Source organism: Thermobia domestica, chromosome 3 (assembly GCF_964235325.1).
Source record: "Thermobia domestica chromosome 3, izTheDome1.hap1.1, whole genome shotgun sequence".
Classification (NCBI taxonomy): Eukaryota; Metazoa; Arthropoda; class Insecta; order Zygentoma; family Lepismatidae; genus Thermobia; species Thermobia domestica.
In genome coordinates this window covers 111,316,476-111,340,714 of record NC_137456.1, presented here as the reverse complement: position 1 = coordinate 111,340,714, position 24,239 = coordinate 111,316,476, and the positions used below count along the sequence as shown (strand labels likewise).

At 34.4% G+C, this 24,239-nt stretch overlaps 1 protein-coding gene across 5 annotated transcripts in view; it reads left to right on the top strand.

The window, feature by feature from the left end:
- Positions 1-24,239, top strand: part of LOC145680664 (nucleosome-remodeling factor subunit NURF301-like) — a 42,828-nt gene that overhangs the window by 16,156 nt on the left and 2,433 nt on the right. For 4 of the 5 annotated variants that reach the window (XM_081751450.1, XM_081751449.1, XM_081751447.1 and 1 more), the window contains 4 exons: positions 1,295-1,527; positions 3,201-3,368; positions 6,195-6,390; positions 18,755-18,839. In XM_081751450.1, coding sequence (XP_081607576.1) covers positions 1,295-1,527; positions 3,201-3,368; positions 6,195-6,390; positions 18,755-18,839 — 682 coding nt within the window. The remainder of the gene's footprint in view (positions 1-1,294; positions 1,528-3,200; positions 3,369-6,194; positions 6,391-18,754; positions 18,840-24,239) is intronic. The other variant, XM_081751451.1, reaches the window with a different exon arrangement.

Genomic DNA, 24,239 nt, shown 5'->3' with positions numbered 1-24,239 from the left:
AAAATTTCTTTATATGAGCTTCATAAAGAAACGAAGCACATTCCGTGGAATTACATATTGACATTACGGTGGTGCAAGAACCTAAAAAGGAGCGAGAGAGAAAATCTCAAGTAGCATATCAAATTTAAGGTGATCTTTTATAATAAAAGGTGATGGAAAAGTCCAAATTCCAGTGTACAATAATTGCTCTACCTTACATAAAGTGAGAGAATTTTACAATATTCTGAAAGGGTTGATTTGAAGTTTAGTATCCCTTTCAATAGGCACTACGAATGTAAGTCGTGGACCAATTGCTTAACGTGACATCTGAACCACATGAGCTCCCATCGGGATTCGAACCCGAATTTCCTAACAACACTAACTACGAGCCTCGTATATAGCCACGAGGGAGCTCGCAAATGTGAATTTAACATTAATAGCGTAGGAATAACGTTTCCTCAATGCAGCCTAGTTTTGAGTTAGAGTGGTAGTCAATTTACCATATCGAGTAGTATAACTTAATATAACTCTTAACTACTCTAGTGGAGTCTCACAAACCCCAGTCGTTATTTGGTCCTCTCTAAATTTAAAGGTAGTTGATAGTGCTGTTTTCTTTATATCCCCACAATTTGATGTGAACTATCATTGTATGAATTAAAAGCCATTTCCAATTTGAGTTACTTGGGGTTTGAGGTACCTCACCAGAGTGTACTATTTTTTATTTAATGTCGGGAATGGCAAATTCAATTTTCATATAGGCATTTATTTTTAGCTTTGGCAATTATAAATTTGATGTTTTATACATAGAATTCTCAAAACGACACAATAGGTGCCACTGCTGTAGAGAAGGCTCTACCTTCTGCGGCTAGTCCATCTTCAAAACAGGAATGAAATTACATTTCTTTAAAAGTACATACATGGAACTTTACAAATGTACGTTGGAATGTGTGTGTGAGATTACAACTTCATTGAAAAATGCCAGAACAATGGTAAAGATTAAGGACGTTGCTCAGCATTGGATTTTTGAAAAAAAAAGAAAAAAAAAACAACAATATTCGTAAAAGAAACAATCGGGGTCTGTCAGACCTCATCGAAGTTTTTTTTTTTTTTTTTCACCAGAGTAGTTAGAATGGGACTAAGTTACGCAGATGGCCAAGTTAGAGACGCGACCAAGTTAACAGATTTCACTACAATAAATAATTAAATCAGTCTTTGTTTTTCTAATGTGCTGTTACTTATATTTATTGTATTTTGCGAAATTTTAATTTAAAATTTACAGCAATACATGTTTTGTCTTTCTTTCTTTTCCCTGTAGAAGGATGTAACGCTGGAATTAATTGCAAGAAGAAAAGCAGAATGTAATAAGCAGAAAGAGATAGAATGTTATCTGAAGGGCAAATCAACAGCTGTAGTGATCGACAATTCTAGAGATATGAGGCCATCTTCTTACTTCATGGTTGCGGCGAAACCCAAGAATCAACGATGTGGTGGAGGATCAGAGGGCAAAAAGAAGCTCAATTGTGTTTGCAAAACTCCATATGAAATTAAGTACGTATATAGATTGTTCTATTTATCTGATTCCATAATTAGATAAAGTATTCATATGATTAAAAAGGAATGTTTAAAATTATTTTCGTCACTACCACAAAATGAAAATCTTTTCCAAACTAAATTTCTCAGTACTGTGTATTTCCATTTAATAGAAGTTTTTTGTAATCAATATGAGTTATCTATTTTGTTGGAAGTTAAATAGTGACATAACAATTAATGAGATCAATTTTTTGGCCCAAAAGATCCAATATATTTCAACAAAAATTTTCTTGTAGGCCTTATATCTGGAGAACATAGTGTAGCCAAACCCATACTCGATTTAGGGGCTGTTGAAACATTTTGTGGCGCCTGATCCAATTGGCCCAAAATATCGAATATATTTTAACAAAAATTTGCTTGTACTCCTTATGACTGAAGAACCACATATAGTGTAGCCAAACCCGAACTATCAGTTAACTCCGTATGATGTGCTTATTCCGTGGAAAATACGAAAACTCGATTTAGAGGCCGTTCAAAAATTTTGTGACCCCTGATCCAAAAACCTAATTATTGGCCAAGATCGCAGTCTTTTGATTCATTTTAAGTTTTTCTAAAATACTTGTATTTCTGTTATACAAGTAATCAAAATTGAAATCTATGTGTATTGTATGTAATTTAAAGATAGCAAATTAATTTTTTTGGTACGAACTTTTGTCATGTTATCATTTATTTGATGGGTAATGATCACTAAATACACAAAAAATGTGAGGAATTCATTCCGTACAATGTACTAACGTTGAGTAAAGGAAATAAATTAATGAACATCATGGACACTCAATGAACTAACGCTATACTATGCTACTTAATAATGCAAAAAGCTTAAAGGTAATTGGAGCTGTACTTGGTTGAGAAATCTTAACACATTTTCAGTGAAAAATTACTGATGATAATTGTTTCCAAGATTTTATAGGTAATATGAAAGAATAAGCTAAATAAACGAAAATATTACCTGGAACTTCTCCTTAAAAAAGCAGTTGTATTCTCCAAAAATGCTACGCCTGTGTTGTAGCAGTGAATGTAGAATTTCGGGATAAAATAGTGAAAAACAGAAGAAAAAAATTTTAAAAAATTTATAAAATACTGAAGGAATTTTTCTGGCAAATATGACATCCAACAGCCATAGAAACCGTTGCCATTATTAGTTTTATATCTTATAATCGACTGACGTAAATCGAGTCAATTACTATGAAGTAAGAAGCGTATTTATAAATATTTTTAAAACAAGTACATTGATAAGGTAAAGATTCGTGATGTAAATTATACATATTTTTCAGAGTTAAATAGTAATAAAGAAAGAACGTAAACCATTTTTTTAAAAAATGGTGTTTTTCGAATAATCCTGATTGCTTACACATTGAAACCAAATTGAACGTCTAAAATGTTTTCTAAATATACCCGCAAAGTTAATGATAAAAGAAAGTGAAGTTAAGTTCAGGTGAATTTGTTAATTAATCTACATGTAAAATGTCTTCCAAAATGCGAACAGTGTTAATGAATCATAAATGTAGGTGAATTTGTTTCCCGTCACTTTGTTATGATTGGAAGCAAGTCTTGTGTACAAATTTTCGTTTGGTGTGCACAGTACTCTGTAATAAAATATCGTAACTACTATAGAATATTTCTATTCACAGAATTTACATTGGTTGTGATATATGTTCCAACTGGTTTCATGTTGAATGTATGGGTCTTTCCAAGGATACGAGTAAACCCTTAACAGAATTTATTTGTAATGAATGCAAGCATACACAAGAATCTCCCGAATTGTATTGCATATGTAGACAGCCATATGACGAATCTCAGTAAGTATTTTATTATTCTTTATTTAAAATAACTACCCAGTTAGTTGTTCGTTATATTTGCTATGCAATCATTTCTTTCACATTTCTAAACAGTGTTTAAAGAATTCAAAAACGTAAACGTAGTAGAAAAATGGATGCAGTAATTTGTAGCGAACGTGCAGTTCTGTGGAAATCAGACTCGTAATTCTCTTTTCACACTTTTCCTTTGTTTGGAATATATACAAAACACATAGAAAGAAATGAAAGTACAAGCTAACTGAATTCAACAGCAGCCTACAAAGAACGTCACATGTGATTTCGATCTATTTATGCATAGATTGGATAACTCTGCTGTCATCTGAGAGGCGTGAGTCAGATAGCCATAGGTATTCGATAACGAAAAGTTAGACAAGCAACTGTGGAGGAAAAGCTATGTTTTAGTTTAACTTCCCGTGATTATAGTAATAGTCTTAAGAGACACGGTAATGGTGTTAATGGACGAAATGGTGGGAGAACACCAAGAAAAACTGTACACGTTGTCTGTTCACCACAAAGCCACTTGGCGAGTGCTGGGATTGAACAAGGAACCAGGGATACCAAAGATCAGCGCTCTACCACTGCCCGGAAAGGCTGTTTCTTAGTCAAATACTGCAGTGTTCTAAAGTCATTGCGGGGATTTCAAGCACCGTAAAAGAGCCCTAAGGAAATGTTCACAGGTTAGAACAATGTGCATGGATCAAGGTTGAAGTTGCTTGTGAGTGTATAGAATTCATTTCAATGATGATATGAAGTATGCAGTAGGTGACGAATGGGCGATGAATAAAAGTGTTTCGGGAAGATAAGGATGCCCTTCAAGACAAACTCCCATCAGGGCTATCCCAGACAACAATGCAATTCACTTCCTTTCTTCCCTGCTGGAAATGGATCGAATGCGTGGGAATTAGTTCCGAAAGTAGGCGTGCGTGTTCAGAGAGTTGAGGTAGCCCAGTGGAGCGCTCAACTCTTGTAAATAGGGTCTCTGGTTGGATCCCAGCTCTCGCCAAATGAGGTTTGTGGTTAACAATCACAATTTGCATAAGTTTCCCATTTCCTCTCACCTCCTTCATTCCGCCATCTCTTTCATTATCATCACATCATCTTCCTTTGCCTCGGAGCATAATCGTGGGACGTTAAACTGTTTTAAAAGAAAGAAAGGAAAAGAAAAACGTGCCTACATCGTGCACAGCGTTCTTGGGTTGCACAAACTTTAAGGCGCGCTGTATATCCCCATCAAACCACCTAGGTGCAAAAATGCTAATACTATGCAATTGCACAATACTTTCTATACAGCTGCGAAAGAGAAGGTGCTATCTTCCTTGGGCGGAACCTGGACTCGCTCGTTTGAATCATACTTGAAGCAGTAATCCAATGACTGGAAGGATTCTGGATCACGTCCGAAACGTTGCGTTCTGTGCAAAGTGACGTTCATTGCTTTATAATTCACTGGGATTATACTTTACGATTTTGTGTGTCACTGCAGTTTCTTGCATCACAGTCCCGTATTTAGAAGAATGCGACGGCATTTATTGATGATGACGTCCATCATCTTGCATAACAATGGTAGGTGTTACGTAGTTAATGTTATGCATGGTGTCCTGTGTAACTAGCAATGTTAGGTACTCGAAAATTCCTCGTATTTCTGGTTTATGAGGGATATGAGTTAGTGCAATTCGCCCAGGTGAAATAACAGCTTCACGAGAAGCATTACGATACAACAGAAGTCATTATCAGTAGCATAGGGCGGTCTGTGCAGAAAAATTGCCAGAGAGAATATATATATATAGCCAACAGAAAAGTGTAAAAACATGCCTGCTATACGTAGATTTCTTAAATGCACGGACGACTCGCACAAATATAGTTTGAACAGTTTTTTTTACGTCGCGTAAAGCGTATTTTTAAAAATCACAAGTGTTTCTTCTGCAGAAAATTTTTGCAGAAGATTTTTGACTTACAAAAGCTCATTGCAGAAAAACAAAGAAAATTCTGCCATCGGACTCATAGGCATTGTAGTATAACTGGTTGAAGCAATATAGCTGGTATTTACTCTGTCAATAAACCTACGTAAGAATTACAGCAATGTTGCCAATACTATATGTCCAGCAAACACTAAATTAAAGAAGAAAATTAAAAAGAAATTATTTCGACTTTCTCATTACACTTCAATAACAGGAAGGGAAAAAAGAGGGAAAATTATTAGAGAAAAGGACGGAATATGAGAGTATCGCCGTGATGGCATCGATAGTCACATGATAGTGTTGCCAAGATGAAAGTGAAGAACATACTTTGGAAAGAGAGAAAACTAATAATAAATAAGAGTTGGTCAGTAAGAGTGCACAGAGAGAAAGGAATAAGTAATATAGAGAATTAGAACAACTCATGCGAAATGAACAATACTCATGGAGTGTGAAAACTGACCTTTGCAGAACAACTACCAATCCTATAGACAGTGGTCGAATTAGAGATAAATTTATAAAAAGAATTGTGCATAAAATTCATGGAACAAAAATAGAGTTAAGTAATTCCTTAAAAATTATATGAGCAAATACAGTGTCAATGATTCAATTTGGAAGTAAAATTGAAATTTCTAGTGACTGGCAATATTCTGTATAATATTGTATTTTTCTGCAGTCATTCTTTTGAAACCGCAAAGGTTAACAGAAGTGTACTTGAATTAAAAGTGGGAAAAAATAATAAGTGTATTCTTAGCATACTTTGTAGACATTAGAAATGTACAACATTCTTCTTATTGTTAGTAATACTAACTCAGAGCTCTGTTTTAATACCTCCAACATTTCGTTTTGTTTTTAGGCTTTATATACGTTGCAATCGATGCTTAAATTTGTTCCATGAAAGATGTGTTAAAAGATTACAATCGAAAGCCGACAGAGTTCACAAATATGTATGCACAAACTGCCAAAAAGATCATTCTATTAATTACGCGAACAAGAAGAATCTAAATGCCAAAGATTACGAAAGTTTAAAGAAGTTAATCGAGCAATTGCAGGTAAGTAAAACATAGTGTATTAATTTTGTGTTAAATGTAATTGTAGTATTAAATCTTTTAACGATACAACAGTATGATGCGGAAGTACCAGTATTATTGTAGTTGGAAGTTAATGCTATCATGAAACAAGTCGTTCTTAATGCATTAATAATGAATAAGACATGTTCCAAATCTAAAGTGAAAAATAAAATTAAAATTTATTACAGGACGCATTATGATAGTGTTTATGCATAATGAGTTCAGTCGGGTACATATATGAGGTAGATAGAAAGTTGCTTTGTATATGAAGTTCAAAACAATTAGGAATAGTAACATCACCTATTATGTACTAACAACCGTTCTCAGATGTCAGGACAAGCAGTTCCATCATAATGTATTTGCTAAGTTAAATGTGATGTATCTTTCTCCTCATCACTCCGGGAATGCTGGTGTTTATTTGGCACAAAATCTTTATGGCAGGATCATTTTCACATAATTCTTGTTGTTATATATGTACAAATTCCAAATGTCCTGTTAAATCATTGATAACCATACCAAAAACTGTCTTAGAAAACTTCTTAAATCGGAGTCAGTTCCCTCTGTACTACATTTACCTGACCATAAATTATGCAGTGAGTTGATCAAAAATTTGTGTATGTAAGCGATCACTCTGCTAATGTTTTGATCAGGAATTGCGTACAACGATAATGTATAATTCTTATGTACTTAAGTATTATTTGTATTTACGGGCAAAATGAGCTATTTTAAAAAGGCACAAGCTATCAAGAAGAAGAAGAAGAAATTATATAAATAAATAATTTAAATATTTTGTATTATATTGAGATTTTGTTATCGTTGCTATGACGATTTGTTTACTTGTTTTAATGTCGTTGCTATAGTAACTAGAAAGATATAGATGTAACGAGGAACCATCTTGTGTAATCTGAATGTACAATATTTTAAGGTGTCGAACAAGATATACGTTGAAGAATTGTAATCTGTATATGAAGTGTATTAATGTGTTAAATTATTCCAGATAATCTCGTGTATTGCCTAAACATTTAGAATCAGGGTATATGTAACATAGTTCAGGACAGAATTAGCGTTACATATTATATAGTGCCGGAACCATGGACTTTGGAGATCAGTTAGAATTAAAAGTAAACTATCTCTCATCACCATGAATTATTTATTGCTTCGTAATAAAAGAAAAATCTACAGAAGACCCATAATGAATGTGAATACCGGAATTGAAGAAGTTGATGTTCCTGGAAGTGAAACTTCATCAGATGTAGTTAAACTTTTACAGCAGCTAGGACAACAAATGCATTCCATGTCACAACAAATGGATACCAGATTGGAACAAATGGATTCCAAATTAGACACCAGGTTGGAACAAGTGACACAAAACATTGATTCCAAATTGAACACCAGGTTGGAACAAGTGATACGACAAATAGGACATGAGTTGGATATCGGATTGGAACAAACGGATTCCAAATTGGACACCAGGTTGGAACAAGTGACACAACAAATAGGGTATGAATTGGATTCCAGATTGGAAGAGATAAATACCAAATTGGAAGTAACTGACAATAGGATGGAACAGATGGTTCATAGCTTTGCATTGGTGAAAAGTAATGTTGACGTAGTTGAAACCCAAGTCAACGAACATGCCAATCAAATTCGAAGATTGCAGGAAGAAATCCATATTATTAAAGAGAAGATCTGTGCGGTCAACTGTACTCCTGACCCTGCCCTCAATGTTGTGCCTGAACCAAGACACTGCGAAGAACACAACAATTCATCCGAAATTTGTTCTGACAGGGAGAATATTATTTCAAATACGGAGAATGAAGAAAGAAGGATACCTCGCAGGAATTATACGCACCGAAAACATCTGAAGGTGAAATTCAGTGAAATAAGGTCACTAACCAAATTCAGTGGCTGATCAGAAGACATCCCTGCAAGCATGTTTCTAGAAAAATTTGAGCAAGAGTGCGAGTTAATTGGCATAGGTAAGGCCAATTTTCTTAAGATAATACCGCATATTTTGTTACCACTCTGTTCTGTTTGGTTTAAAGCAATTAGCAGTAGTTTGCGTAACTATTCTGATTTCAAAAATACGTTGCTAGCTAATTTCGAAAATGACTTCATGTTAGCAGACAGGGATGCTCAGATCAGGAATCGACGTTTTGATCCAAAAGTCGATAAAAACCTTACTGATTTTGTGATCGCACTGTATAACGATTTGAAACAAATCAATTCTTACCAACAGAAGTCGCGTATTATCGCCTCAGTACGAATATTACTACCGTTTAAGCTTCAACAAGTATTAATCTCGTCACAATGTATAAATTTCAATCATTTAATTATGATTGTTCAAAATTATGGAAGTAAGGTTATATTGCAAAGTAATAGTAATAGAAATCAAGCTAATTATATTTCTGTTCGAAATATACATGTTAGAGAATTGTAATCCTAGTACGAGATAATGTTAGATTTTCTCGTAACGACAATACGACAGAACCTAACTTCAGAGGAAACAGAAATAATAATAGTACCATTTCTAGAAATAATGTAAATAATCGAGCTAATTTCTCACGAAATCCCAGATTTCGTAATAATTACCTAGGTGGCAGATATTTTTGAAATAGTAACCAAAGAATTAGTGAAGTAAACAATACGCAGGACCGTAATCAAGATTGTGCTATTCAATGTAACCTAATCGAATCTTTTAATAGTGTCACTTAACCTAAATGTGGTTGAAGTGGATTGGATTAAAAACACGCTAGCAATGGATTCGCAAAAATATAAAAACAGTAATTTAAACTTAAATGACAATGTTTTAAATCCTTTAAATGATAGTAACTAATAATAATATATATTTGAAAGTGTTATTCGTTTTGTGATATTAATTGGTTTTTGTTTTGTTTCACTTTGAATCTTGTTCTGATTTCATTGTAATTCTACTTCGCTCGTATTCTATTCGCAAAGATACAAATATTGTCTATCAAATGTATGCTAACTATGCCCGAATAAATGAAACAGGTTTAAGTTGCATTTTAACGTACATCAACTTTATTGTTAATATGTGTAAATGGCATCGAATTAAAGAATTTATTTAAGACCTAAAAATAACCAACAAACGTAGCGCATTTTGAATATCTCCTTATCGTCGGTAATTTTATAGACTTAGAATAAAATTGATTATGAAATAAATATAAAGATGATATTGGGATAAAATGAAAATGATATGTTATTTTATGAATTGTAATATATATATATATACGAGGGTTATTCAAAAACTAAGAAGTCTCAGTAATTCGGGAGCCATTATACAACGATAATGTATAATTCTTATGTACTTTTAAATATTATTTATATTTACGGGCAAAATGAGCTATTTAAAAAGGCACAAGCTATCAAGAAGAAGAAGAAATTATATGAATAAATAATTTAAATATTTTGTATTATATTGAGATTTTGTTATCATTGCTATGACGATTTGTTTACTTGTTTTAATGTCGTTGCTATAGTAACTAGAAAAATACAAATGTAACGAGGTACCATCTTGTGTAATCTGAATGTACAATATTTTAAGGTATCGAACAAGATATAAGTTGAAGAATAATAATCTGTATATGAAGTTCATTAATGTGTTGAATCATTCCAGATAATCTCGTGTATTGCCTAAACATTTAGAATCAGGGCATATGTAACATAGTTCACGACAGAATTAGCGTTACATGTGGAAGTCTGACTGTAGTATTACTTCAAAATTATCATCAAATAATTACTGTTTTCTAATGAAAAGGATTTTTCATACACCCTACAAAACTATCTGCGATGAAGTATATTTTCAAAGAAAATATCCGAGTTTTAACCACTGATTTCTCTTTCGAAAGCTCTGTATAAGTGACAACAGCTTTCTTTTAACCCTATATATTAAATGATGCTACCCGCGAGTGTGAGTAGAAAACATTTAAAAAGAGATTTTCTTGACCTAATTATACCTAGTCTGGCCATAAATACTGTTACAAAGTTCCACAGGCTACAACACAGTCCATTATGAAGAGAATGAACACATCTGGCCGTGGAATGTGCGATGGCTCATTGTGAGTGCTGCTGTGGAAAGGGAGACATATATCCCGCACCAGGGACGTACCCAGGAATTTATTTCGGGAGGGGTCTAAAGCATTTCGGAGGGGATCCAAATACAATTTGAGGCTAAATTATATGAAAATTTCTAAAATTGCCCCTAAAAGTAGACTACATTTACAAAAAAGAAGGGATTTCGAGGGAGTCCGGACCCCAGGACCCAGTCCCTGCGTACGCCCCTGTCCCGCACAGAAGAATGAAGTGGGGTGATTACAAGAACGGGCAGCAGTGGTAGCGCTACAGAGTTGGAAAAACAGCTAGTGAATGTTTCAACACGCTAAATAAAACATACTGCACAATTTTGGGTTCGTTCAGGATCGTCCACAAAATGCAAGGATTCCAGAAGCTGTTAAAGCAGTAGCATCGCATGTAAGGAGAAATTCCGTTCGTAAACAAGCAGTGATGGCCCGAGATATGAAGATCTCCAAGCGAATGACGTCCAGGCTACTCAGGGACGGTCTTGGGTTGTAGCGGCAGTCTTGTTACCAAGTAATCCACTACCTATGAAAGGGTATTTTAGGATTCCCCTTAATGCGGAATAGATTAGGCAAGTAATCCTTTTTCTTGGAAATTATAAATATACTTCAACTCGAACAATTTATTGTATAATTTCTTCAACATAAAAGTAAATTCAACAATAACAATATAACTGTGCTAACACAAAACAACATTGCTCAATAGTACCCTTTCCCTTTTTGAATGGTAGTCCGGAATTTTCATACATTCGCATTTCACTAATTTTATATTCCAAATTAAATTTACTAGTTGTACTTTTGAAAGGTTTCATATATCAAATATTTACACAAATTGAATTTAATCCCCAAATATAACAATTTAAATTAAACTAGTGACCAAAGACATACCACTCACCAAAAAGTTGTAACAGTTGGGCCGAAATGGAAAGAAAAAAAATAGATTTAAATTTTGTACTTACAATTTCCTGACGAGCTGCATATCAATGGCACTTACATAAATTTGACAATATTATTCCGGCTACTTTCTGTGTAGGAGCACTTATATCCAAACACTATACCGAAATCACATTTAACAATTTATCAATTTAACGGACACAATTTCTAAGCTCCTACCCCTTCTTACCTCATGTTCCAATCTAAAGGAAACGCAATAGGTACGAGTAGATTACAAAAGATAGATGGCGTTTTAATCCCTTCGAACAAACGAATATCAAACCCTGACATTGACCTACAGAGCCAATGTTTCCATATACAAGTTTATTTAACTAATCAGCTGATCGAGAGTTTTCAAGTTCTTTTTCTGAACTTACGATAGAAATGTCTCATATTAAATTTCCCCCCTTTCCGGGTGATTTAATTAAACAAACAGTTATTTAACATTTCGGAGTAAGTTCATCTTCCATGCCCGGCATGCAGTAAAGAATAATGGAACGAACTCACCGATGGAAATTCTTCACAAACAAATCGTTAGTTGTTTCGGAGCTCCTTTTAGTTCATTGTCCAATCGACGAAGCACGCACCATAACTGCAGAAAGATAACAGGATTGATGACGGTATTGTTCTTGCTTATCCACCTGATGGTCCTGATTTATTTCCATTCTTCTATGGGAAGGTTCTCTCGGACAAACACAACAAACACAGCCATGGCCAAAAACACCCAATTCCGAACCTGCAGAATTGTACAAACAGAGCACAGTACACAAATATATATAACACATAACATATATTAACAGTGAAGTGGATTACAGTTTTTACAGAATCTATACATATTATTTTAATTTTCATTATTATTTTCTTTTGCTGGATAAAATTTCTTTATGAAACTGACATGACGTTTAATCTTTACTTTCTTATCAGCTACAAGTTGTAACCATACTGTGTTCTTTGTTGGATAGCTCAAAATTTCGAACGGACCCTGATATTGGCTATCTAATGTAGGTTGATAACGTTTCTCCAAAGAAGATTTAGTTACTTTCTTAACCAATACTTTTTCTCCAATAGGTAAATCTATATCTCTATGTTTTCTAGAATACAATTTCTCTTTCCTTTTCCAGGCCAACTCAATATTATCTACAATAGTTTTACTCATTTCAGCTTTATCTTGAGTACTTTCAAGAATTCCTAGATCTAAAATCCAGTTTACATCTAAAGGATTAAACATCTTTCTTCCTAAGTATAACTCACTTGGAGTTTTACGAGTTACAGAATTTTCACTACTATTTAATGTGTACTGGACTTGATAAATATACTTAGACCACTTAGTTTGATTTTTATAAATATATGTTTTCAAAATCAATTTTATATTTTTATTTTGTCTTTCTGTTAAATTGCTCGACATGGAATAAGGAGTAGTACAAATGTTTTTAATGCCTAAACTAAATAAATAATGTTTGAAATAATCACTTTGCAGATATCCAGCATTGTCATGAATCACCTTATTTGGAAACCCGTAAGAATAAAATATTTTATCTAATTTCAAACATATAGACTTTGAACTCAAATTCCTAAGAGGTTCGATAATGACAAATCTAGAAAAACCATCGGTTAAGACTAATACATATTTAAACCCATTACATCTAAAAATAGAGAATTATTAGGATATTTCTCTTTCTGAGTATAGTAGGTACCATAAGGAAGTCTATTCCTATCCCTACACAGCTGACAAGTCGTACATCTCTGAACAAAATCTCTAATTTCTTGGAATAAATTAGGAAAAGTATAACGTATAGCCACTTTTGCTATCGTTCTTTGGACCCCACTATGACCCCCACCTACAGGGTCTTGATGATGAAATTTAATCACACTATACCTAAGAGACTCTGGTACAACAGCTCTTAAACCTCCATATTGTTTACCTTTAGTTTTCTTCAGAAGGATACCATTTTTAAGAACATAAGGTTCCTTTACCTGTCCCCTTTCTAATTCTTGTATTATAGTATTTAAACTAGGGTCCTCTCGTTGATGATCTCCTAATGGCTTATGAAAAAAAAGGATTATTCCAGAAATTAACAAAATTTAAGTGTACTTCTTTATCATCCACCTTATCAATTTCCACTATATCTGATGAAGGAGGTGTATAATCGATATAATTATGCATCCTAGTTAGAAAATCTGCCATATTGCGCTCACTCCGCAAGTGAATACTTTTCAATAAGAGAGCCGTATTTTCTTTGACGTTTATGATTTTTAAGTATCCACGTCAAGGCTGAATTATCACAATAAATTGTGAATTTCTTATGAAGATACATGTCAAATTTATCAAGCGCATGAACTAAACTAGAAAGTTCAAGATCAAAAATGCTTTTCGACCAATCTGATGGAGGAACACGTTTACTCAAAAAGTAAACAGGTCTAAGTTTTCCATCGCCATCGTACTGGCTTAATATAGCACCATAATTTTTGGTGGAAGCATCGACATGTAAAATGAAGGGCGCATTCATATCTGGCACTTTAAGAACAATATGATTAATAATAGCTTCCTTAATTTTCTCCAATAATTCATCTTCCTCCTTCCCCCAGATAAATGGAACCGTGGGTGATCTCATAGCATATAATGGACTCAAAAGTTCTGAATAATCTTTTACATATCTAAGATAATAATTAAGAAATCCCAACATTCTGTTTAAGGCACGTTTATTTTTCGGCCTGAGTATTTCTTTAATCGCTCTTACTCTCTCATCATCTGTTCTCATTTGACCATTAGAGAACTCATATCCTAATATTTTCACTTTTGATTTCATAAACTGAGCTTTGTGTGGACTAATAGTAATCCCCCAATCTTTCAACCTTTTTAACACTTTCTCTAAAATTTCTTTATGTTTTTCAACACTATCCGAGTGAATTATTAAGTCATCACAGTAAATATCTAAATAATCCCCTTCGATATCACGAAAGATCTTATGCATTAAACTGGACAAAACGAATGGTGAAACTGCCATCCCCATCGGTAGGCGACAATACTGTAATAATCTATTTGGTGTAGCAAATGCTGTTATATTCCTACACTCAAGTTTAATCTCCAATTGATGAAATGCGGATCGGACATCAATTAATGTGTACAGATGGTGTTTACCTATATTAGAAATGATAGATTCTAAGTTCGGACTCGGAAATCCAGTCAATAACAATTTAGAATTTATTTGACCATAATTGATCACTAATCTCTTGGATTGATCTCTATTTGTAACGAGGAAGCAAGGCGAAATATATGGGCTACTATTTATTTCTTCAATAACACCCTGTTCTATTAATTTGTCTAAAAACAAATCGAGTTCTTTCATTTTATATTTAGGAATCATATATGGTTGAGTAATGCTTGGTGAAGGATCTGTTAATTGAATTTCATATAAATAATCACGAACATGCCCTAACTTATCGGTTATTACTTCTTTGTAATCATTAAGTAATTGTTTAATATACGGTATCAACTTTTCATCATAAATATTTTCAAAATTTACACTACCTTTTAATGCTTCTTCTCCACCCTCCTCTTTATCTGCCTCCTTATACAATGGATTAAAGATTCTCGTGCCAGGTGGAACATCTTCATAAACAGCAGCATCAGTATTCTCAAGTGCAACTGTCTCCTTGGTCCTTGCCTTAGTACGGTTCACCGCCCTACTCCTGGACTCGCCTACTCCACTGGTTGTCTGCTTGGTGTCATTGCCACAACGTCGAGGCCTCCTTGGAAACTGCCTAGCCTTGCTGGTTTGGGTTGGTGTTGTCAGGTTACAGGAAGAAGAACTGCCACCATATTGTAAAGCTGCACCTTCAGACCTAGTCCCCTCGAATCGATCACAAACTCTGGCGCCAATGTGTCTGGGATCTCTCCGAGTAGGCCTGAAATGATATTGGAAAGCGCACAGATCACTGTTCATACCAACTGGGTTATTCTCAAAAGGTTGTAACTTTACTTGCATTTTCAATTTCTCAAAAAGAAGTTCTCGAGCGTTTATATTTATATGGGCGTAATTATCCCGTAAAAAGTCTAAACCTAATAATAATTTTAATTTTGGATGGTTAACAACTCCAAACCACGCCGTAAAACGGACACCGTGTATAAAGAAAATAAGTTGCACCAATTCACGCACTAACAACTCATTCCCTTTCATGATGGTCACAGAATAATTTACTTGTTTTATTTTAGGCTTGAATTTTGTACGGATTTCTTCTAAAACAGTTTTCAATTAAGCATAGAGTCGAGCCAGTATCTATTATACATGGATATAAAGTATGGCATATACTAATGGGCAATTGTAATAAGCTTCCATGATCTTCCCTTGCACTATGAGAATACGCACTATGAAGTCCGGTTTTATTTTCATTTAAATTTTGATAACTCAGTCTATTCTGTCTATTAAAAGGTGTTGGCATATAATTTGTCCTGGCACTTCTAAGAGGAGTTTTTACCCGTGATAAACAAACCTTTTCACTTTTAACTACATTTTTATAATCTTGTTTATATTTGTCATTAATTTCATAACTTTCCGCAAAATCTACATATTCATTTACCGTTTTTGGAACACTAAGTATCAACAACAGGTTACGAATTTCGGGAGTAACTAAATTACTTATTAATTTACAAATTTCATCTTCAGGCATGTTGATTTCCAAAACATTTAATGTACTTAGTTTCTCTTGTAAAAAGTTTAATAAATTTTCATTTTCTTGCATTACTCTATATAATGATACCTTCATAAATTCCGTATTAATCAAGGGTGTAACAAATTTTAATAATAAGGAATGACAGATATGACCCCAATCTGTAGTTATTGTTAACAAGCGCTGCAACTCTTCATAAGCTTGCTTCCTACACCTCTGTAAACTCGATACTAATATCGCCTCTACGGGAGCAATTTCCTTTACTATTAACATATCAAGTTTCAAAAGAAAATGACATACTAACATACCATCTGTTCCATCTGTTACCGGTATATCATATATTTGCTTTTCTAAAGAATTAAAAATACTTTGCGAAAATTGTTTTTGAAAGTTACAGGTTATGGGAGCTCGCAACACTGCTTGTCTATGTTCATGAACAGGTGCATGTGGGAACGACAAGAAATTCCCCCCTCTCTGATTTTCCTGCCCTTCACACCTACGACCTTCTATCTCATCGTCAAATGAAATAAGGGGAGGGTCAGCTACTGCGACTCTGTTATTACGTAACATACTACCCCTAGCTTCGTATGCCGCTTGCCAATGACTCATTTTTTCTTTTCTTTTCTAATTGTACCAATAACCGAAAGATGTATATACTTAATGAAATTAATTTCTTTCCTTTTATCCAGCTTACAAATAGTAATACAAATTTTATTTTCGTTTTTCTTGTTTTTAATCACAACCAGATTCGAAATCCACTTCTTATTGCCCTCATGCATTAAGGTTTAAGTTCCGAGATTGGAACATGAGGTAATTTATATTTATATGTAGCGGCAGTCTTGTTACCAAGTAATCCACTACCTATGAAAGGGTATTTTAGGATTCCCCTTAATGCGGAATAGATTGGGCAAGTAATCCTTTTTCTTGGAAATTATAAATATACTTCAACTCGAACAATTTATTGTATAATTTCTTCAACATAAAAGTAAATTCAACAATAACAATATAACTGTGCTAACACAAAACAACATTGCTCAATAGTACCCTTTCCCTTTTTGAATGGTAGTCCGGAATTTTCATACATTCGCATTTCACTAATTTTATATTCCAAATTAAATTTACTAGTTGTACTTTTGAAAGGTTTCATATATCAAATATTTACACAAATTGAATTTAATCCCCAAATATAACAATTTAAATTAAACTAGTGACCAAAGACATACCACTCACCAAAAAGTTGTAACAGTTGGGCCGAAATGGAAAGAAAAAAAAAATAGATTTAAATTTTGTACTTACAATTTCCTGACGAGCTGCATATCAATGGCACTTACATAAATTTGACAATATTATTCCGGCTACTTTCTGTGTAGGAGCACTTATATCCAAACACTATACCGAAATCACATTTAACAATTTATCAATTTAACGGACACAATTTCTAAGCTCCTACCCCTTCTTACCTCATGTTCCAATCTAAAGGAAACGCAATAGGTACGAGTAGATTACAAAAGATAGATGGCGTTTTAATCCCTTCGAACAAACGAATATCAAACCCTGACATTGACCTACAGAGCCAATGTTTCCATATACAAGTTTATTTAACTAATCAGCTGATCGAGAGTTTCCAAGTTCTTTTTCTGAACTTACGATAGAAATGTCTCAGGGTGTTCGAACTTACCAACGGACGGGCACTTTCTGACGTCGCGTCTGAATGCATAAAAGAAGCGTAAATGTGAACGCTTTCTTCAGTGGTACGCGAACAATCGGCACAAACAGATTTTCTTCAACGATGAGAAACTGTTCACCATCGAAGAGAGTTTCAATCTCTAAAATGATAAAGTGTATTCCTCATCGTCTAGGTAACCTAGGGACAAAGCTCAAAAATTCCAAAGAGGCCATCATCCTACGTTAGTCATGGTGTGATGGGGAATGAGTTATGCTAGCACCAACGTCTTCCTTTTAGATGAGAAAGGCGTGAAAACCATTGTTCAGGTGTATCAAAACACTGTGCAGGACTTGACCACCACCATGTTAAAAACGCTTAAATTGACTTTCCAGCAAGATTCTGCTCCTGTTTATAAGGTGAAATAAGCTCAGAAGTGACTGGAGCACAATGTGCCTAATTTCATATGGACTGGCTCTTTAGCAGCCCTGAACTTACTCCCTTAGATTACAATTTGTGGGCAATGCTTGAGGGTATTGCCTGCAAGAAGAGTCATCCACAGTTGTCAGTTTGAAGCATTCATTATTGGCTGCAGTGGCGATATTTCCTCTGGAGACGATACTTGCTACAATAGATGAATGGTCCCCAGACTCTAAGCGTTGTGCATGCTAACGGCAGACATTTTGAAGTATGGTTGGTCCAACTGTTGTCAGACCATGTATGCCTCACATCCTGAATGAACATCAAATTACCGTTCACCATACTTCTGGTTTCCACTTTTTCCTTTGTAACAGCATTTATGGCTAGACTAAGTACATAAGTTGAATAATAAAAATTTCTAACAAGCGAAAGAATAATTTTTTTTTTTTTTTTTTTTTTTTTTTTTTAGAAACTGATGTTAATATTTTTAAAAGTATTTATATTACTATGTTAAGTGTTGTTTAACGTGCAATAGAAATAATATTTAAATACTTTCATTTCACAGACACATGAAAGTGCATGGCCATTCATAGAACCAGTAGATCCTATAGAATCACCAGATTATTACAATATAATTAAGGAGCCCATGGGTAATATTATTAATTTTTTTATTAATACCCCCTCATCTACACAAGTGCATGCTACCTCCACCCCTTTCCTTATATGTTTTCTTGTTAATAACTTCAAAATAAATGGTCATATTAGTTTTTTTGTGGTCTTATTACTAAAGTGAAGATAGTTCTCTGTAATTTGCCGAAATCGTAGTCAAATTATCTCTTTTCTTCCAAAAGTATTTCGAAGAGAACGAAAGCAAAAAGGTATACATGTTTTCTGACATTTGTACCAATGTACGAATTAAGCGACAAAAAGAAACATTAGATTAACTATTTGTATTATTAAAATGAAATGAAATGAAATCTTTTTAAGTTTTACTTCGCACGGTTATGCCGTGTAGCCAAAAGGAGAAAAATGGTTAATGAAAGTAAATGATTATGGAAGAACTGGTGAATGAGCTTGTGGGATGAAACGGGAGAACCTAGAGAAAACCCATGAACACGATATTGTCCACTGCAAACTCATATGAATTAAAGCAGAGACACCTTCGCACCAGAAGTTAGCACTTTGCCACTATGGTACCCATTTTCTCTTAACAAATATAATGATCGAAATGTATAAACGTTATTTGTACGCTTAAGTTTTAATAAAGAAAAACATCATAGTAATTAGAAAAAAGAACAACCACGCATGCATTATCATTCTTTGCAGTCTTTAAACTATATTTTATCCCTCATCATCATTTGAAGCATAAGGGGAAAAAAACAAGGAATGTCCATGTATGTGCTTTATCGGGTGCTTTGTCCTACCTGTTGGTGACTCTTGGTACTATTTGACTGTATATGTCATGCATGCGTAGATGTAGAAATGTCCATATAAAAAGGCGCAAAAGATTGAACTAACCCTGTTCTTTTTACGCGGTTTTCAATATTAAAACGCTGTTTTCTCGAAAATGCAGTTTTGTGACATTCCTTTTTTTTTCCCCTTACCCTTCATTTGGTATATGTGACGGCAGTAATATAGTCACATACAACTGAACCTGTAAAGTAGACTGCCTCCCTTAGTTGGATACCGTAGGACATTTTCTGTGAGACCAAGGCTAGCCAACGTAAGCAGATTATATTATCCATACCATAACATTACCAATCTTTTGTTAATCGACTTAGAATTTTTAAAAAATTTTCATCTAGACTGAGCAAAATATTATGTATTAAAGGGCTTGCAAATATTTTCTGTTATAATTTCAAAGAACACTTCGCAGTATGTACGGTGTTTTGTTGCATTAGTATTGTATTTTATTATTAAATAAATGTGCTGGACAGTTTTGGAATTGAAGAATTGGGCAGTAATAGCGTAAATCGTAAAATCAGGTTGAGAGAAAAATATAATGTGAAGTTTTGCAATTAAGAAAAAGAAAAATAATCATATGCAGACGTTGAAATTGTTTTATTATTATTATTATTGTCATTTAAAACTTTTTTCTTTTTTGTTTGACATAACAATTGGCTTCATATTCGAAATAATAAATGTATTAAAAATGAAAATGCACTTCTTGCATGTTATGTTGCCTGGCATTCCATACTGATATTGTAATCAGGATTTGAAAAATGGGGCTATACGGGTTTCTTCGGTTTTAATTTATTATTATTATTATTATTATTATTATTATTATTATTATTATTATTATTATTATTATTATTATTATTATTATTCTCTATCCCGTTCTTGTGAAACCCTTTCTTAACAAAGGCACGTTGTTCTTCAGTCTACTGCTTCATTGTAACTAAGTGCTTTTCAATAAGCTGCAAGATAGCAGTTGTGGTTTTACTTCCCATTTAAACTATATCCTTGAATAAACACTGTTGCAAAATCATTACCGCACCTTGTGTTAGTTAATCTATGGATTAAAGAGTCCAGAGTTTCATCACCGTACAAACAAAAGAACGCCAAGAATCCTATTCTGTGCTAAACCAGTCCAGCTAGAATAGGCTCTACTTTTAAACCTACCAGGATATTTCTTACCCAAAGGCTTTTAAACAAGATCTCTATAAACTCCTCATGAGTTTCACATACAAACAACGTGTCTCGCTTATCTTAAGCGTCTTTATCTCGTGTAAAATACACTAACGTGTATAGTGTATTTTACAGTCCCGCATTGATGTAATTTTCTCAATTTCCTCAACACTTCGTTTTCGAACATCATTGTTCATGATCCCGTCTGTTAACGATCAACTTTTACATCCATAAAATGCTATGGGCAATACGAAGTGTATACCAAAATTACATGGATAAAAAATAGTGGCAACATCGTTCTCATGTCGGAGGGCTGTCTCAGCACTACAAGAGTTATGTAGCTGATAAGGGAATGTGTAGCGATTGGTAACGACTGGGCGTTATTCAGTCAAAAGCAGCGGCACCATAAAGTAGAAAATGAAAGTGTAAGCGCGTTAACAATGTGTTTCGGAAAGACGAACAACGTGTGTGGATCAAAACTGAAGTGACACATAGGTGCAGTGCACAGCATTTTTTTTTTTGGGGGGGGGGGGATTTCATGACGAAATTTTCACCAAAATAAAGGAAACCACTTCACGGGAAGCATTACGACACAAGAGTAGCCATCATTCGTGCTACATGGCGATCCCTGCGAGACATCGATAAAGATGAACTCGCTGACGTGTGGCAGAAGTTGATATAAATGGAAGGTGATTACATAGAAGGAATGTGTTCTTGTGTGAATAATGCCTTGTACGAATTATAATAATGTCGCCATTATTTTTTATCCACTCGTTATAACTCCAGTCATAATCAGTTTTCTGCTTATATATATTTCTGTCAGTTTTCAACACAATTTCTATCCACTTGTATACATCACTGCAATACTTGTATCTTACTTTCAAAAGTATCTTTGAAGTTTTCTTGTAGGATATGTTTTAGACATGGAAATATTTACTTCCGAAGGCACTCCTGAACTGTCTCGTAATGAATTCTTCAGTTTTGGAAACGAATAGAGATCACTGGGAGGTAGTTCTTTAGAGTAGAATGGATGAAAGACTACTTTGATGTTCTTGTCTGGGAAACCAGCTGTCGAGGAACCTAACCGTGAACCGATCTTAACAACTTCAGGTGATTTGTCAAAATCCTTTTCTACGATCCAATGAGAGAAGGGTTAAGGTTTATCGTGAATGGTTAGCCGTCTGTCCTTCATGACCAGGGCCGTCTTTTTTATTTTCATTTTTTAATATATATATATATATATATATATATATGTAGTTGCACAAATTGGACTTCCGGACCTTGACTGATCTTCAGTTGAGCTGCCCCCTTTCCTCCGTAAATTCCCACACATATTTCTGCAAAGTATAGCAAGAGCAGTGTCCCTACAAACGTTCTACAACTGGCGTTTGAATAAGTAGAATGAATAAGTAGACAAAATCTTTATTCGACAAATCTTTGGCTAAATCCGTCATTTTACGTCAGTATCAGTGAAGTCTGAAATTTTGAACAGTTAAGCCTTATAGCCTAGTCTAAAGTTAATTAAGATGTAATTGTTTTAGTATTTCCTTACTAGTTTTTAAACTATAACAAAATGACGTAATTTTATGCGCATCTCGTACTGTTCTCGTACAGATTTTCAATTTTAAGGTCCTCGATATTAGTCGCGACAGTTTTATTTTTTTTTAACCGAGTAATAATAATACGTATTTTAGACCAATAAACAATTGTTAGCTGCAATTTTTTGTTTGTTATAACTTCCCCCAAGTATTAAGTCTCTTTCCTTCTAGTTTATTCCCATCAGTTACAAAGCTTTGTTCATCTGGATTAGCTGGGTTCCTACTAGAGTCAGCATATACTTTGTCTTCCCAATGTCTTCTTCCAGTCTGCCTTAACAAGTTGATGTCGTTTGCGTACAAAAGACCTTTCCACGTTACTCCCTTTGTTTCCGTGATTTCCTTGATCACATATTCTAGAACAATGTTAAGAAGGGGCTGATAAGGCTGCTAAGAAACCAGAAACAGAAAAGGACACAATACCTGAGTGGTAGAGCGTTCACCTCTGGTGCGAGTGTTCCCTGGTTTGATCCCAAGGCGTGAGAGTTCATGGTGAAGAACATCATGTCCATGAGTTCTCCCGTTTTCTCCCACATTTTCGTTCTACCAATTATTTCATAATCTTTCGTTTCCATTAATCATCCTCTTCTAGCCTGTAGGGTATAAAACTGGAAACTTCATGTAATTTAAATCTGGAACTAATGGGTGACGAACTTCTTCCCATTAGTACCTTCCTTCTGGTTTCATTGAGACGTCTTCACTAATCTTAACAGCCTTCTTCAGAATCTCAAATTTCTCCAAGTGGTACCAGGCCTTTATCTTTTAACCGAGTTATAAGTTTCCCTAAAGTCTAGCAGTCGTTCCACCACTTTGGTAAACTGTACCGCTAAACTTCCATTTCTATTCTAATATTTAGGGGGGCGCGGTGGCTCAGTGGTAGAGCGTTCACCTCTGGTGCTTGGGGTCCCGGGTTCGATCCCAGCCCCCGCCAAGTGAACTTTGTGGTGGACAAACACCGTGCTCGTGGGTTTTCTCGGGGTTCTCCCGTTTCCTCCCACTTTCTTCATTCCACCATTTCATTCATCTCTCATCATCACCGTCTCCTTTAGCCCAATCGGCATAACCGTGGGACGTAAAACTCAAAGATTTCATTTCATTTTTCTAATATTTGCCTGATATAGAAAATCTTGTCTAGTTTTGACTAATTGCGCCTAAAGTCAGATCGCAATTCGAATTACTTCATCAGCATAACAGGTTAACTGTGCTACAGGAATATTTTGTAAAATCGCATAATAGGTTGAAAGTAATGGAATTTCATGGTAATTAATAGCTCCTTACTTAAATATCGGCTTTTTAATTTTTTTTTTTTTTAGTACATTATAAAACAATTTAACAAGCAAAACCATAGGTAAATGTTTTTTTCTTTCTTAATGTTGGAAGATTCTTGGTTCAAATCCTACTGCCGGTCACCCTGCGTGAAGTTTTCACAGAGTTTCTCTGCGTACTAGCAGGCGAATAATGTTACGGTACTTTTACCTACAGGCCCAGTCAAGTTTCTTTGGAAATCACTCAATCTTTCATTGCCAATAATTTCTAGAGTAAGGAGCTGGACCTAAAATTCCGTTAATAAACAAATTATACAAAATATATTTTCAAAAATATTGAAATCGGCCAATGAATGGTAATTGTCTTCGTAGGAAATGAGTCTGTTTTACACTATATTTGTATCTATAAATATAAATGAGTGTGATCTTCTTTATGATCGCGTCATGGGAAACTACTGAATCACATGAAATGAATTTTTGAATGAGTAACTTAATCCGAACTGAATTTTTCTATCATGTCATTTTGATTAAAATTTGCATCCTAAGGCACGAGGGAGAGAAT